This window comes from Cygnus olor, chromosome 11, assembly GCF_009769625.2.
Source record: "Cygnus olor isolate bCygOlo1 chromosome 11, bCygOlo1.pri.v2, whole genome shotgun sequence".
In the NCBI taxonomy this organism is placed as follows: Eukaryota; Metazoa; Chordata; class Aves; order Anseriformes; family Anatidae; genus Cygnus; species Cygnus olor.
The window spans coordinates 10,480,753-10,497,469 of NC_049179.1; the positions used below are offsets into that span (position 1 = coordinate 10,480,753).

A 16,717-nucleotide genomic window follows, 5' to 3' on the forward strand; every position below is an offset into this window, starting at 1 on the left:
TAATAGTAAATAATAATAGTAAGCGATAATAATAATAGTGATAGTGATGATGATAGTGAAAATCACAGCAATGATAATAATAATATTCTGAATAATAATAAAAATATCCTGACAATAATATCCCAAATAATATCCCAAATAATGATATCCCAAATAATGATATCGCAAATAGTAACAAGTGTCCCAAATAACAAGATCCCAAGTGATGCCCACTTTTAAAATGCAGGACTGGGGACCACCCCATTTGGGGGGAGCAAACCCACCTCTCCTATCCTTTTATTATATTTGGGGGGGGGGGGGGGGGGGGAGCCACGTGGGAGCATCCCCCAGAACCACACGGCCCCGCTACACCGAGCATCCCCCAGGGTGCCGTGGGTGCCGCAGGCACCGCGGGTGCTGTGGGTGCTGCGGGTAGGGTGGGTGCCGTGGGTACCCACTCTCCCCGGTGCCTTTAAGCGGTGGCCGTCCCCGCACGACGCTGACATCAGTGCCGGCGTCCGCGGCCTGCGCATCCCAGCCTGCGCCAGCACCGCCATGGCGGCCAGCCCAGCCTACGGCGAGGAGAAGGGGGGCTCCTCCAGCCTGGGGGAGCCTGAGTACGGCCACGACCCTGCCAGCGGCGGCATCTTCGCCTCTGACTACAAGAGGTGGGGATGGGGTGGGGGGGGGGAGTGGGGAGGGACGGACATGGGGACACCCTGGGGACAATGGCAGCAGGCTGGCGGTGCCCCCCCCCGCCTTGGGATGGAGACACGCCTGGGGATAAGGATGGGGACGCATCGCTTTTTGCAAAGGCCACCAGTATGCAGTGGTGGTTTGAGGGAAAAAAGCTGGGTTTTGGACCAGGGGTTCGGGGGGGTGGGGGGAGATCGGAGATCTGAGATCTGCTGTGGCACGGGGGGGCTGCAGAGTCCCCATGCCTCCCACCCACGCCAAGCCTGCGGTCCCAGCAGCATGGGGGCGGCGGATGTCACCTGTGGCCGGCAGCTGCTGGGGGGTCATGGGGATGCAGAACAGTGGGGGGGGGGGGGGCAGGGGAGGAGGCAGTGTAAAAGGGGAAAGTGGGGTTCCTTGTGTCCCCCTCCCCAGCCCCTGCAGCATCCCCCACTCTGTCACTGTCCCCCTGCCCTCCCCCCCAGCAGTGTCCCTCAGCCTGGCAGTGTCCCTTACCCCAAACCCCTGCAGCGTCCCCCAAACTGTCACCATCTCCCCCCTCCTCACGCCCTGGCAGATTCCCCCCTGCTGGCACTGTCCCTCATCACTGACCCCCTGGCAATGTCCCCCACTTTGTCACTTTCCCCCCACTCCAGCAGGGTCTCCCACTCTGTCACTGTCCCCCACCCTGAGCCCCTGGCAATGTCCCCTAGTCCGGCAGTGTCCATGCTGGATCTGTCATTGTCCCCGTGCCCCCCAGGTGCCACCCCATCACCCAGCTGGGACACCCACATCTGTCCCATCCCCTTGGGGATGTCCCCACCTGCAGCTGAGCCACTGGAAGTCCCCAGGGAAGCATGTCCCTGCCATGTCCCCCTAGCTGTGGGGCAGGTGGCACTTGGGACCACGAGACCCCGTGGTGGCCTTCTTGGTTTGACACTGCAACCCAACCCAGCCCAGCATCAGGTTTCAGGAGGAGGAGCGGGGCCACAGCCCTGCCACTGTCCCTGCTGTCCCCAGTGCCACCCCTGGCCACAGCGATGCTCTCGCTGCCACCTGTGCAGAAGCTGCTGCGGCCAAAAACAGTGGCAGGTGGTGATGCAGCCGAGGAGGTGACCAGCCCAGTGCTGGCCACTGAGGCCGGGCCACCCACCTGCTACAGCGCCCTGCGCGCCGATGAGCTGCAGCCACTGGCTGTCCCCAAGGACGAGGTGGCCACCAGCACCGGGCAGCCACCGCGGTAAGACCCCCCCCCGGGGAGCCCCCCCAGCTATGGTGGCAGCGATGGCTGGGGCTGAGCATCGTTCCAGGGGGCTTTGGGATGTGGCATGCCCCAGAAGGGTGTCACCAAATGCTGGGGCTGGTTTGGTGCAAATCTGTGCTCTTTGGGGAAAATTGCTGTCCCTTGATGATGATGGGGCTGTTGTGGGTGGATGCAGACTTGCAGCGCCCCCCGGTTTGGTGGGGACAGATGTGCCTTATAAAAGGGACACATGGCAAACAGCCTTATAAGAGGTAACAATGGTAACAAAAGTGCCGGATTTGACCATTCCAGGGCACTCTTTGTTAGGGTGCACTGGCACATATGCACCACCATGCCCAGGAGGGGACAAGGGATGTCCAGCTGGTGGCCGGGATGGGGACAGAGCTGGTGGCCAGTGCCATGCAAGTCCCTTCGGTTCATTTTTCATACGGCTGTAACCCAACTCCTGCCCGATCAATATTGCACAGCACTGGAGGGTCAGGTTGCTGGCATGCCGCAGGCATCTCTCCCATGGGATAGGGCCAAAAAAAAAGGAATAAAAATGGGTAAAAATGGACTATGGGACTTTCCACCCTGGTATGATGCAGGCATGATGACCTCAAGGAGATGCTGGATAGCAACAAGGACTCACTCAAGCTGGAGGCCATGAAGAGGATCGTGGCGGTGAGCTGCTGCATGCCATGCCATGCTGTGCCGTGCCATGCTGTGCCAGCCACCCCATGTTACACTGCTCCTTCATTCCCTAGATGATTGCCCGGGGGAAAAATGCCTCTGACCTCTTCCCGGCCGTGGTGAAGAACGTCGCCTGCAAGAACATTGAGGTGAGGTTGCACCCATGGGTGTCCCTTGGGCTTGGGATGCTCCCTGTTTGGGAGGGTTTTGGGGGTGTTTGGGGGTCCCTGCCACCTTGGCCAGCTCCACCCTGCAGGTGAAGAAGTTGGTGTACGTGTACCTGGTGCGCTACGCGGAGGAGCAGCAGGATCTGGCCCTGCTCTCCATCTCCACCTTCCAGCGAGGACTCAAGGTGGGCATCCTGGATGCTTTGGGGGGCAAAAGAGGAGGCTGTGAGGCTGTCCCAGCTTGCTGCAGCAATGCCTATGTCCCTGCAGGACCCCAACCAGCTGATCCGTGCCAGCGCACTGCGTGTCCTCTCCAGCATCCGTGTACCCATCATCGTACCCATCATGATGCTGGCCATCAAGGAGGCCGCATCAGACATGTCCCCATACGTGCGTAAGACGGCTGCCCATGCCATCCCCAAGCTCTACAGGTAACGGGGGGATGCGAGATGGCTGCTGAGAACAGGGAAAACTCATGGAAGGCTTTGTGTGTCTTTCTGTTGCTAAGTTTTGGGAATGCAGACCCTGGTGGGGGGGGGGTCCCAGCTGCTTGGTGCCAGCAGGGGTGGAGGAGTTGCGGGGCTGGATGTATTCCTACCTGCACCAGTCCCACTCTTTCCTCACAGCCTCGACTCAGACCAGAAGGACCAACTCATCGAAGTCATTGAGAAGCTGCTGGCGGACAAGACCACGGTGAGCAGGGCGCCATGTCTTCCCACCCCCAAAATGTGGGGGTGCCAATGTCCCCACCAAGCCATCCCTGATGGGGATGTCACCATCCCCACCAAACCAGCATCCCTGTGGAGATGCCACCAACCCAGTGAGCCACCCCGAGCTTTCCCTCCACAGCTGGTGGCCGGCAGTGTGGTGATGGCATTCGAGGAGGTCTGCCCAGAGCGCATCGACCTCATCCACAAGAACTACCGCAAGCTCTGCAACCTGCTCATCGACGTGGAGGAGTGGGGCCAAGTGGTGATCATCAACATGCTGACCCGCTACGCGCGCACCCAGTTCCTCAGCCCCAACCAGAACGTGAGTTTGGGAGCCTCAGGGTGTCCTGGACACCTTAGGGTGCCCCCGGCCACCTTGGTACCAGGGATGCTCTGGTGTCACGGTGCATCCTGCTGCTCTGCCAGTGTGGTTGGGGTGGGGTGGTGGGGTGAAGGTGAGTGCTGCTGGCAGGAATCCCTGCTGGAGGAGAGTGCCGAGAAGGCTTTCTATGGCTCTGAGGAAGAGGACACCAAGGATGCCAAGGCGGAGGCAGCCTCGTTGGCCAAGCGCAAGCCCTATGTCATGGACCCTGACCACCGCCTGCTCCTGCGCAACACCAAGCCCCTGCTGCAGAGCCGCAATGCTGCGGTGAGCCCCCGCCCTGTCCCCAAGGCCACCAGTAGTGTCCAACCTGGGCTCATGATGTCCCCACCAGCCAAGAAGCCAGCAGGGTGTTGGGGAAGTCTTGGGGGAACCTCCAGTGGTAGACTTCCCAAGGGCTGGATTTCCTCTGGCTGTTGTTGGGTGGGACACTGGGGGACACAGCTGTCCTCTGAGATGTCCCCATGTCCACGTGTGACAGGCAGGTGTCTCCCCGCAGGTGGTGATGGCTGTGGCACAGCTTTACTTCCACCTGGCACCCAAGGCAGAGGTTGGTGTCATCGCCAAGGCACTGGTGCGGCTCCTGCGGAGTCACAGGTCTGTGGCACCTGGGTTTTGGTGGTCTCCTACCCCACAGAACGTGGCCAGTGGGACCCATGGGAGCCCCAAGACCCTGGGGAAGACTCCCAAACATCCCAACCCAGATAAAGGGTGGGAGCATCATGGTGGCATCACCCTGGTGGTGGGTCCTGCTCCGTCTTCATGGGGACATGCTGGGAGGGAGGTCTGGCTTGCCCCACTGATGGCAGTCCCCTCTGTGTCTCCACAGCGAGGTCCAGTATGTTGTGCTGCAGAATGTGGCCACCATGTCCATTAAAAGGCGGGTGAGTCTTGGCCCTGGTACGGGAGGAGTCAGCCCCGTTAACTCTGGAGTGAAATGAGGGCTGGCCGGTAGCTGATTGCCAGGGCCACCTGCCCACAGGTGGCCTTAGCATGTTGAGAACATCAGTGTCACTAATACTGCTGGCTCTCTGCACAGGGGATGTTTGAGCCCTATCTGAAGAGTTTCTACATCCGTTCCACAGACCCCACACAGATCAAGATCCTCAAGGTGAGTTGGAAACACCTGGCATGACCCATCATTGGTGGCTTTGGGCTCCATGGAGCTCTTCCCCATGGAGCAGCCATCTTCCGTGTTCTGGGGACAGGAGGACACTGTGAATCTGGTGTCCTTGGGACATGTCTCAAGCTGACAGTCTTTCTCTCCTTCCTGCAGCTGGAGGTCCTCACCAACCTGGCCAATGAGACCAACATCTCCACCATCCTGCGTGAGTTTCAGGTATGCTGAGACCCCAGGCAGTCTGAGGGTGCAACTCGGTCGTGGCTATGGATGCCAAAATACCTCCTGGGGGGGGGACAGGGGGGATGGAGGAGAATCCCACTGGGAGGAAAGGACTGATGTGCTAACTCCATGAATGGCTCCAAAAAGCCCTGATGTGTGGTCACCACATGCGGGGGACACCCGGTGCTGGCACACGGGTGACATGCTGTGCCTGCACAGACCTACATCCGCAGCATGGACAAGGACTTCGTGGCAGCCACCATCCAAGCCATCGGGCGCTGTGCCACCAACATTGGGAAAGTGCGGGACACCTGCCTCAACGGCCTCGTCCAGCTACTCTCCAACCGGGATGGTGAGCACTCATGGCGGGGGTGAAATGGGGGCTCCATCTCCCTCAGGGAGGACTCCGCTGAGGCCGGGTCTCTGCTCACAGAGCTGGTGGTGGCTGAATCCGTGGTGGTCATCAAGAAGCTGCTGCAGATGCAGCCGGCTCAGCACAGCGAGATCATCAAGCACATGGCCAAGCTCACTGACAACATCCAGGTGGGTTGGGGCATTGCGTGGCACCCAGGACCAGAGGGGGTGACAGCGATGCCACACTCCCGAGGGTGTTTTGCAGGTGCCGATGGCACGGGCCAGCATCCTGTGGCTGATTGGCGAGTATTGTGAGCACGTGCCCAAGATAGCACCCGATGTGCTGCGCAAGATGGCCAAGTCCTTCACCAACGAGGAGGACATCGTCAAGCTGCAGGTCATCAACCTGGCAGCCAAGCTCTACCTGACCAACTCCAAGCAGGTACCTGGGGACATGTTCCTGGGGACACGGTCCCATGGCCTGCCTCAGTTTCCCCAGTGGGAGGAAGAGGCTGGCCCTGAGCGTGCCCCTTGATGCAGAGCAAGCTGCTGACCCAGTACGTGCTCAACCTGGCCAAGTACGACCAGAATTATGACATCCGTGACCGGGCTCGCTTCATCCGCCAGCTCATTGTGCCCACCGAGAAGAGCGGGGCCCTCAACAAGTATGCCAAGAAGCTCTTCCTGGCCCAAAAACCTGCTCCTATCCTGGAGTCCTCCTTCAAAGGTACCCACCCTGCTTGCAGGGCATGGGGACACAGGGAGAGATGTCACCCTGGTGCTGCACAGCTGGCCCTGAGCTGCCGCCACCTCTCGTCCTGCCATAGATCGGGACCATTTCCAGCTGGGCTCCCTGTCTCACCTGCTCAACACCAAGGCTGTTGGGTACCAGGAGCTGCCGGACTGGCCAGATGAAGCCCCTGACCCCTCTGTGAGGAATGTGGAGGTGCGTGGGGCAACCTGGGCTGCATGAGGGACTATGGTGGGGAGGTCACACTGGGGTCTTGGGAGAGCCCCAGAAGGGGCCCAGGTGCTGCTCAGCTGCCCCATGTCCCCTCTCTGGTGACCACGCAACTGCCTGGGGGCAGGAGCAGGGTGAAGGCAGTGGTTTAGGACCCCACCCATGGGTGACAACCCTGACAAGCCCTGTGCCAGCAGGTTCCCGAGTGGACCAAGTGCACCAGCCGGGAGAAGAGGAAGGAGAAGGTGGAGAAACCTTTCTACTCTGACTCAGAGGGCGAGTCAGGGCCCACCGAGTCTGCAGACAGTGGTGAGGACTTGGTGATGCCACCATGGTGGGACACCAGGCAGGGGACACCATGATGAGGACATCCCATCGTGGTGGGGATGGGGGACATGGAGGGATCTGGCAGGGGGAAGCAGGGATGCGGGGGGAGATGTGGGGACGCTGTAAGGCACCATGGGCAGCTGTGGGGACATGGGACACAGTGGAGGGATGTGGTGGGACACAGCGAAGAATGGTGGAGACGTGGGGGGACACAGCAGCACGGCTGAGTTGTGTTCCCTGCAGAGCCTGAGTCCGTCAGCGAGGAGAGCGGCAGCAGCAGCAGCTCCGGCAGCTCCAGCTCCAGCAGCGAGGAGGAGGATGAGGAGGATGAGGAGGAAGGCAGCGGGGAGTCAGAGGACAAGGAGGAGGAGGAGGAGAAGAGGAAAAAGAGGAAGGAGAAGGGAGGCCCCCGGAAGGCCTCCTCCCCGGGGAGTGCGGCCAGGTACCCCAAGGAGGCTGTGTCCCCCCCGGCTGACCTGGTGTCATGGCCTCCCCTAAAGCCTCCTTTCCCTGCAGCCCCAGCGAGGAGGAGGAGGAGACTGAGGGGAAGAAGGTCAAGAAGGCAGCAGGACCTCAGGGGAGGAAGGGCCATGCAGAGACCTCGTCAGAGGAGGCCAGCGCCTCCGAGAGCAGCTCTTCAGGGTCAGAATCTGGCACTGAGGCACCGGCCGTGGTAGAGGCTAAGCGGAGGAAGGCGGTGAGGACCGGGCTGGGAGGGAGGCCAGGGGGACCCCAGCCCCCCTGCTCACCCCTCCCCATCTCTCTGCCCCTTTGTAGCCCCCCAGCAGCAGGGCTGGCCCCAAGGAGATCTCCCTGCTTGACCTGGATGACTGTGAGTGGCTGCAGGGGACATGGGATGGTCACGGTTTTGGCTTTGGGGAAACTGAGGCACAGACACCTGGGGTGGGGAGGTACAAGGCCGTGTGGAGTCTTTGGGTGAGCAGGAACGTGGGGACTTGGGGGTTGGATGGCCCCTGTCCCATGAGGATGGCTGTGGAGCAGATGGCTGAGCCACCAGGGCTGTCCACATGGGATTGTCCCCACGTGCCTGTCCCTGTGGGTGGTATCTGAGGGGCTTCCCCCCTGCAACTGTGCCACTAGGGCTGTCTCCACATGGCTGTCCCCATGCAGCTGTACCCATGAGGTTACACCACTGAGGCTGTCCCCATGTGGTGTCCCCATGCGGCTGTCCCCAAGGGGCTATAGCACTGAGGCTGTCCCCATGTGGTGTCCCCATGCGGCTGTCCCCAAGGGGCTATAGCACCGAGGCTGTCCCCATGTGGTGTCCCCACGGGGTTGTGGCTCATCGGAGCTTTGTTAAATCTTTCCTCTCCCTGCAGTCAATCCCCCACCTCCCCAGCCTGTACCCTCCACCAGCATCGTCTCCACCAGCCTGGTGACCGATCTGGAGGGCCTCACACTCACCGACACCTCCCTGGCACCCACCGTAAGTGTCCCTCACATCCCCTTGAGGGTCCCTAACACCCAACGGGTGCCATAGGGTGGGCTCAGTGGCCCACATCGTCCCACGGTCCCCGGCAGCTGATGAGCCCGGCGTTCGGTGCGGTGAGGACCTACGAGCTGCTGCACCGCATGGCGGGCGAGGGGCTCTCAGTTGAGTACTGCTTCAGCCGCCGGCCCTTCCCGGGGGACCCCCACATGGTGGCCGTCCAGATCCACATCTCCAACAACACCGACGCTGAGGTGAAGAGCCTGCGGGTCAGCGAGCCCAAGCCGCTCTCGGGCATGCGGATCCAGGAGTTCCCTGAGATCGGTACGACACGGCACGGCACAGCACTGGTGCTCGGGAGGGACAGCCCGCGGAGGGGAGGTGGGACCCGGTGACAGCCGTGTGCTTTCAGAGCGCCTGGCGCCTGGGGACACGACCAGCGTGGTGATGGGCATCGACTTCTGCGACTCCACTCAGGCGGCCAACTTCCAGCTGTGGTGAGTGCCCAGCGCCAGGCGGGAGGGGACAGGGTGGGTGTCCCAGGGGATGGGGACAGTGGGATGGGCACTGACATCTCTCCAAGGGACATGGAACAGCAGGGGACAAAGGACAGCAGGATGAGGCATTGGGGGACAGAAGGATAGGGCATGGGGTCCTCCAGGGCACTGGGGAGAGCTGGGTGGGCATTGGAGGGCAAGGGACAGCAGCACAGGGCATGAGGAGCTCCAGGGGACAGTGAGACAAGTACAGGGTTTCTCCAGGGGATGGGGACACCAGGATGCGCCCCAGGGTCTTTCCAGGGGAGAGGGGACACTGGGATGGACATGGGGTGCTCTAGGGGACAGTGAGACAGGCACCAGGGGACAAGGAGGTGGCAGCAGTCCCAGGTCCAGCCTGATGGGTTCCCTATTCCTGAGCCATTTTGTGCCTCAGTTTCCCTCCAGCTGTCCCTCTGCCTGAGGCAGGGGGAGGGGGAGGTCCTCAAGTGCATCCCCTCTCACCTGCCTGTGTCCCCAGCACCCACACGCGTCACTTCTACGTCTCCATCCAGCCGCCAGTGGGGGAGCTGATGGCCCCTGTCTTCATGAGCGAGAACGAGTTCAGGAAGGAGCAGGGTGAGTGGGGGCCAGGGCCAGGGTGGGGGGCCACCCACTGTCCCCACGGTGGCACTCACTGCATGCTTTGTCCCCCTGCCACCCGTGCCGTGGCACAGAGCACCTCACGCGGCAGGGCAAGGGTAAGTGGCAGCTTGGCTGGCCCTAGAGTAGCTCCCCTTGTTCCCTTCCAGGCACCGGGGTGCCCCAATGGGGTGTGGGGGCGGTGGGACACCTCCATGTCCCATCCTGCCCCACAGTGCCACAGGGCTGCACGAGGTCCCCAAACCTCTGCCCAGCACAGGAACCTCATGTCACTCTGTGGCAAGTGACGGGGACACCCTGGCCTTCTGTCACCATGCTCCCAGAGCAGACGGGGTCTGTGGTGAGCTGGAGATACTGGGGTGTGCTCAGTGCCCTGTGGTACCTGGCTCCATCACCCCGCAGTGCTGCTGCCTGGAGGAGCCCGTCTCTAGGGACGTGGCTGCAGGCTGCTGCCACCAGGCATGGTGACAGGGACAAGCCCGGAAAGGGTCACGGAGGAAAGGTTTTTCCTATGTCCATCTCTGCCAAGCTGGAGAGGAGCAAGCAGGGCAGCATGTTGGGACCTCATGGGAACCTGGATGCGAGGCCATGCGCAAACCATAGGAACAAGGTGGCCTGGGACAGAGCTCAGCCTGGGGCAGGACAGGAGGGGACGGGAGCCAGGGCTTGATTTGGGGACAGCAAAATGGGACCTGGTGGGGATACGACTGCTGTCAGTGGTGGGCGCAGGGTTGGGTGCATGGCCAGAGACAGGCAGGGGCTCCGCTGCCTGCTCCAGGGAAGCTCACGGGCATGAGCGAGATCACGGAGAAGCTGACGTTGCCTGAGAAATGTCGGAGTGACCACGCCATCGTCCAGCAAGTGACCTCGGCTGCCAACGTGGGACGTGTGCCCTGCGGAGCTGACAATGAATACAGGTAACCAGACACCCCAGGGGACCTCAGCTCCCTGGGGACTGTGCCATGCCAGTGACCCACTGCAAGGTCCAGCCTGGGGACTGGGCAGGCACTGTCACCTCTGCAGTCATACACAAATCAAATCAGCTCAGTTATGGGGACACTCAGAGCTTCCATAAGGACAAGGAGCCTGCAGGAACCTGCACCCAGACCCACTGTGACAGTGGCTGTTGGTGGCAGACACCTCCCCAGCCCCCACTGGAGCATCCCAGGGGCTGGGGACAGGGGACAGGAGGGTGACAGAGGAGCACAGCTCACCCTGATGCCCTGTGTTTGCTGGCGGGCAGGTTTGCAGCCAAGACGGTGACCAGTGGCAGCCTGGTGCTCGTCACCCTGGAGCGGCGGGAGGGAGCCGCAGCCCAGCTGACCGTCAACAGCGAGAAGATGGTGATTGGCACCATGCTGGTGAAGGACATCATCCAGGCCCTGGCGCAGTGACAGCCAGGCCCTGCCACACACCCCCATCCCCTCTGCCCCACACCACTCCCCAAGACCCTCCTGTCCCTGTTCCGGGGTTATTCCCCACCCCAGTACTCATGGTGGCACAAGTGGGACAGGAGGCAGTGATACCTGGGCTGGCTTTGCCTCTGGGAAGAAGGAGCAGGATAGGACAATGTCCTGCTCGGTGAAGACACGGTGGCTCTAGTCCCTCACCTCTTGCCACAGTCACCCAGTGTAACCTTATTTATTATGGCCAATAAAGCTCTCCTCAAACCTGCACCCTTCTCTACTCTGTGTGTATAGTGGCAGGGCCAGTCCCCAAATGTCCCCTGCTGGGCTCTGCTGCAGGGACACCAGGGACACCTGCACTTGCTTGGCAGAGGGCAGGAGGCTTGGCCCTGACTAGGGATCTGAGGAGACCTGGGAGGCTTCCAGGCGTTTGTTCAAAGCAGAATCGCTGGTGTTTTGACTGCAGAAATGCCTGCTACGTGAGGGCTGTGTCTGTTCTGCCATGCCACTGCAGGGCCAGCACCAGGAGGCATTTCATCTCTGGAGAGAAAAAGAAGGAAAAATGTCTCTTTACCCAGCTCTCCCCTCCCAGCAATTGGGTGAGATTTCAGAGAGCCCCAGTTTTTGCCTTCATCCCTTGACAAGCCCTGGGAGCCAGGCACAGGGGGGGAGAGAACAGGACCACAGAACCACAGGGTAGTTTGGGTTGGAAGGGACCTCTGGAAGACGTGGTCCAACCCCTGCTCTAGCGGGGCCACTGGAGCGGGTTGCCCAGGACCACGTCCAGGTGGGATTTGAATCTCCATGGAGACTCCACATCTCCGGGCAGCCTGTGCCAGCGCCCCACCACCGCCACAGCACAGCGTTTCCTGATGTTCAGATGGATCCTGCTGGGCTCCAGCTTGCGCCCAGTGCCTCTGGTCCTGGCACTGCTGACAAGAGCCTGGCTCCGTCCCCTCTGCACCCTCCCTTGGGTATTTACAGCCAGTGACGAGCCCCCCCCCCCGACCCCCCTCTTCTCCAGGCTGCGCAGCCCCAGCTCTCCCAGCCTCTCCTCCCAGCAGGGCTGCTCAGCCCCTTGATCTGGACTCCCTCTTGCACCGGGGCTCCCAGAACTGCACCCCGGGCGCTGAGCGGAGCCGACACAGCCCGCCCCAGCACCCAGCCCTCACCGCCACCCCCCCGCGTGAGGAGCCGCCCAACGGCCGCCGGCCGTCGTGAGGGGGCGCGAGGCGGCGGCGGCGTCGTGAGGGGGCGCGAGGCGGCCGCGCGGGACAGCGCCGCCACGCGCATGCGCCGCGGCCGCATTAAAAACCCGGCGGGGGGCCGGAGCCCGGCGCTGCCGCCGGTCCCTCGAGACCCGCCTCCCCCCACCCCACTCCCGCCCTGTGCAGCGCCCATGGCGTTCCCGCCGGTGAGCGAGCGAGCGCCGTGCTGAGGCGGAGCGCGCGGCGGGCGGGAAGAGGAGGAGGAGGAGGTCGGAGGGGGGAGAAGGGAGAAGGGGCGGGGCGGAGCGGCGCGCGGTCTCCTCCTCCTCCTCCCCCTCCTCGCCGCGCCCGCCGCCCCCTCACGTGGCTTCGCACGTTGGCGGCGCGCGCGGCGGGTGAGCGCTGGGCGGGAAGGGGCGCTGAGGAGGCTGGGCGGGAAAGGGGGCGCTGAGGAGATTTCAGGGGCGACCCTGCGGGCGGGGGGTTTCGCCTCAGCGCTACCGCGCTGAGGCGAAACCCCCCGCCCGCAGGGTCGCCCCTGAAGAGTTGTTGGTGTATCGTGGTCTCACTTAATGGCTTAAAACCCCTTTTTGTAGGCAGAGGGAGGTCTGAGTGTTTTTTTACTTAGTAGTAGTTTGCACCCTCTCTGTGCTGCCACACCTGTGCGGAGTGTTCTCCAGGCTTCACTTCTCTCTTTTTTTTTTTTTTTAACTCAGCTGAACTCAGTGCTCGTTGAGGTGGGTTGGTTAAGAGGCTAGCCGTGTGGCAACAGAAGTGGATGTAAGCGGTGGCAGCTGCAGTTGTGCAAAGGGTGGAGGTAATGCTTTGGGGGAGTTCAGGGCTCTTAAGGTTTTTCAGCTGGAGTGATCTCCCTGGGCCTTATTCTATGTTGATAGTGTGCTGAAGCCTCTATTTGGGTTGCTACTTGTTTCTAAGGCAGTTTGGATAATAGTTTTGAAGTATTCAGTTCTGGGGGGGGGGGGAAAAAGTAGGTGCTTAGCAGTGAAACTTTTTTCAAAACAGGAATTTTGGCAAAACTGGTATAATTCTGAAGTCAGCACTCCCACGTAAAAGTAAATCCAACGAAGTCTTTTCCAAACAGGGTTGCTTCCAGGCAGATGTGTTCGAGGCCCTCTCCATGCAAACCATGGAGCAGTTGCTGAAGCGTGGCCCCGCTGGTGGTGAGAGCACTGGACAGGATGAGTTGGGCATGTTAAATTGTTGCTTTGTTAAGCAGCGTTGATTTGTAGGAACAGTTGCATCAGAGTAGTGCTTTCTGTTGGTGTACCTGACTTTGGTTTGGGAAGCAAAACAGGCCAGTAAGAGACTTCTGGAGCTGCTTTTGATTGAAGTGTAGAGCCATCTTGATTTAGTTACGTTGAAACTGATGCTATTTTAACAACATTTTAAACTTTCAGGATTTGAGACCCTCTTGGCTGAAAACCCCTTCAGGCATCAGCATGATGCTGCCTCAGTGGGATTTCCATGGAAAGTATAATGAGTAAAGGCTGAATCGCAGCTGGGGTGGACGAGCCTTGCCTGTTCCTAAGGAGCTAATGCACATTGTGGTTATGCTGGCAGCTGATCTGTGTTTAATGGCTTCCCTCAGGATTAGGATATCCTAATCCTGCACAGTGCTGGGGATGCTGCCTGGCCCTGGGATTTCATTATCTGCTGTTTAAATGCTAGGTTTCCTTCAGGTATGTCTATGTCAGAGCTGTGGAGGTGCCTTTGTTTCCACTTAGATATCTTTAGTGGCTTTTGCTTACGTGAGCAGACATTGTTCCATGGACTGAGTTGCTGCAGGTCCATGTCTTGTGGGTGTCCTGTGTGGGATCTCTTTTAAGTGCAGCTGCAGTCATGGTTTTGGGAGGTTGATAAGACATGAACCCCAGGGACCTGATGGCTGCAAGTACAATGATGTTTTGGCTGCCAGCTTCTGGATGCAGAGCAAGCAGGTGAGGTGGCATGCTAGTTGTCTTTCTGCTGCTCTGTGGGAGCAGAAACTTCTTGCCTTGTTTCACATCAAGCCAGGTGCTCCCCATCTTGCTCAGGTGGCTTTTGTTTGGAGTGTGGTGCTACAGGTGTCTGGCACCTGATGGTCCCTCCCTGGGGCTTCAGAGCCTTGTAGTGCACTGGGCACAGATCTTTGTGCCTTGGTGAAGGTGGGGGGGGGGCAGCTTCAAGTGTGGGCTGTGGCTGTAGTTGCTGTGGTGTGGTCCAGAGGAGCAAGAGTGTAACTATTGATGTATTGCTCTGGTCAGCAAAGTCCTTCAAGATAGTGTTGAAAGCTAATCCTTGCTGCATTCAAAAATGCTTCTTTGCTCAAAGTGAGAATGGAGAAGGTTCTGGAGCACACAGCCTCAAACACATTTCCCTGTGCTTTGGTGTTAACTCCTGGTGAGACTAAGGGATGTGGATGTTTTCTCCAGCTATGTGTTGTAAATTCCTTCTGTTCAGCAGCCTGTGTAGTCTAGTCATTTGGACCCTGCATGCTTCAGAGACCTGCAGAGCTCTTTTAAAGGAGTATTTTTGGCTTGGGGGGGCCAGGGAGGTGGGTGAGCTTCACCAGGGAAGATGCAGAGACATGAGCCACTGCCTACACAAAGCGTTGGATGCCAGCTCTGAAGTCAGTGGTGCCTGCAGTATCTCTAGGATATCCTTCAGTCTTTAAAGTTAAAAGCTTTTTAAGTAAAAGGAAATTCTGTAAAAATGCTTGGCCATCCTCTTGCTGTTTTCTGTTCTTGTTTGTGGCAGGACTGGTGCTGCCAGCTGTGGGAAGCATCAAATGCTAAATGAGCAGGAACAGGTCAGGCATTTGGTTGGCCACTGGAGTTTATTTTTGTCCTGCTAGCACAAACTCTGAGGAAAAAGCTTTGCCTCCTGCTTTAAGATGTTCTGTAGCAGTAACATGAGGAGAATATGGCATTTCACACTTGTGCCAAAACAGCCTGATGCGGCACTCCTTTTTATTAAAGATGACTGGCAATACTCTCTTAAATTGAGCTTCTGTACTCCTCAGCTGCTTTTTATAAAGATGACCTAAAGCTTGCTCTGCCTGTTTACTCTTGCCTGAAGCTTGCTTTGAGCCCTACCTGTTTATTCTTGGCTTGTAAATGCTCCTGTGCTGTGCTGACGGAGTTCCAGGGCCTTATCTGAGGGTGGGCTGGGTCTTTTAACAGACAAATATCCCAGGCAGTGGTGCTGAATTAGATGCAATAGTCTTAAGCAGGCTGAAATCCTGAATCAATTGCTTGCCTCCTACCTGGAGGCATCACAGGAGTTGACAATTCCCTGGCTTATTGCTGCCTCCTTCAGGAAGGGTTTGTTTGCTTGTAGTTGACTGGGATGTGGAAAACTGAGTGTACTTTATGGCAGTAAAACTGCTCACAAGGTGGGGAATGGGGGAAATGTGAGTCCTGTGCTCAGGCTGGGCCAAGTTCCCATTTCCACATGAAATTTGGTTTAGGCTTGCCTCTTGCATCCAGTTACAGGCCACACACTGGAAAGATCAGTACAGGATCATTTGAAAAGGAAAACCAGCTCGGTGCTTCAGGCTTGCTGCTGGGCAAAGCAGAAGTGTGGGGAAGGCAGGCCCCAAACTTACAGGATCACATCCAAATGGTGGATGGATTAAACGGCTCCTTGACAAATACAAATGGCCCAATTTAAAGCTATAGGCTCTTGTGTGTCTTGGAGTAGCAGAGGCCTTGTTTGCCAGCCTAGCTGTGATTCAGTTCTTTGAATTTGGCTCCAGCTAGATTTGCTTAATGGCAGGGATTCTGGTCCAGAGGCCAAAACCGGAGTGGCTGTGCCTTCCTGCGCTTCTCTTTAATGTGCGCCTTAATTGATGGCAATACTGCTTGCTCAGCATGTTCAGGAGCAGGGTTCTGCTGCAGTAGCTTTTGGGTGGCGGGGAGACTTGCCTGTGGTCCAAAAATGCTGGATGGAGATTGTTTAGCAGCTTCTAGAGTGGCAAGGGCTTGAGTGCTGTGCAGCTGCACTGAAGCAAGCCTGGCTGTGGAAGTGGCTTGCAGGCAGAGCTGGGGGAAGCAGCTGCTGCTGCTGGGTCTCTGGACTGACACCAAGAAGCAGGAGGGTTTTGCTCTTGGCATGCAGAAGAAGCTTTACTGAGAGCCCTGGCTTGTAGTAGGATGGTCAGACCCAAAAAACCTTGAAACTGGTAGGTCGGTGCTGGTGGAGGATTGTGATAAAGCAGAGCTGTTGTTGGGTAACCACTTTCTGATAAGGAGCTGCTAACTAAAGAGGAGACTGGGATTCATTTCACCTTGCTGAGTGGCACCTCAGGACTTTGGGGCTGTTCGATTAGCTGGGAAGTCTTGTTTTTTCCATAGGCCTGAAGTGTTTGCGTGGCTGCTGACTTGGCTTTGCCAAGATGTTGCCTGGAGCTCCAAAATGAGAGTGGTGAAGTGAGCTGTACTGTGTGCAGGAGGAACCCCTGTGGTGTCAGGTGGTGGCTGCCTCGACCACGAGTATCCCCCAGTGTCAGGAAGCTGATCCTGGGGAGAAGGAGTGTGGTCTGTGCCTCAGTGTGAAGTGCTGTGCAGAAGGAAGGCAGGGAGCTTGTGTTAGCAGTTGAATGGGTTCGGGTGCTGTGGCTCTTGGTCTAAAGTTCACCCAGTTTCAGTGAGCTGGTGCCTGCTTGTGACTGGGGTGGTCC

General features: G+C 58.7%; 2 protein-coding genes across 8 annotated transcripts in view; both read left to right on the forward strand.

Annotated features, from left to right (window-relative positions):
* The first annotated feature begins 311 nt into the window (after positions 1-311).
* On the forward strand, positions 312-11,098 carry AP3B2 (adaptor related protein complex 3 subunit beta 2). 4 transcript variants are annotated; one of them, XM_040570181.1, is made up of 28 exons: positions 312-647; positions 2,506-2,581; positions 2,665-2,739; positions 2,847-2,942; positions 3,028-3,188; positions 3,384-3,450; positions 3,607-3,789; positions 3,940-4,116; positions 4,349-4,446; positions 4,679-4,733; positions 4,889-4,960; positions 5,126-5,188; positions 5,411-5,543; positions 5,625-5,734; positions 5,811-5,987; positions 6,086-6,272; positions 6,373-6,491; positions 6,704-6,815; positions 7,077-7,275; positions 7,350-7,527; positions 7,611-7,665; positions 8,174-8,280; positions 8,376-8,607; positions 8,696-8,780; positions 9,301-9,398; positions 9,497-9,520; positions 10,201-10,339; positions 10,666-11,098. In XM_040570181.1, exons 1-28 carry the CDS (start codon positions 535-537, stop codon positions 10,814-10,816), a joined length of 3,342 nt encoding a protein of 1,113 aa, XP_040426115.1. In that variant the 5' UTR covers positions 312-534; the 3' UTR covers positions 10,817-11,098. The 4 variants fall into 4 exon arrangements, with proteins under 4 accessions (XP_040426115.1, XP_040426116.1, XP_040426113.1 ...); XM_040570180.1 differs by having other exon boundaries at positions 313-647; positions 7,350-7,530; XM_040570182.1 differs by lacking the exon at positions 9,497-9,520 and having other exon boundaries at positions 7,350-7,530.
* A 1,095-nt stretch (positions 11,099-12,193) lies between these two features.
* CPEB1 (cytoplasmic polyadenylation element binding protein 1) overlaps positions 12,194-16,717 on the forward strand; it is a 36,293-nt gene continuing 31,769 nt past the window's right edge. For 2 of the 4 annotated variants that reach the window (XM_040570057.1, XM_040570059.1), the window contains exon 1: positions 12,194-12,242. In XM_040570057.1, the coding sequence (XP_040425991.1) occupies positions 12,228-12,242 (15 nt within the window). In that variant the 5' untranslated portion in view covers positions 12,194-12,227. Of the gene's footprint in view, positions 12,243-12,413; positions 12,432-13,858; positions 13,995-16,717 lie in introns of those variants that run through there. The other 2 variants (XM_040570061.1, XM_040570058.1) reach the window with 2 other exon arrangements.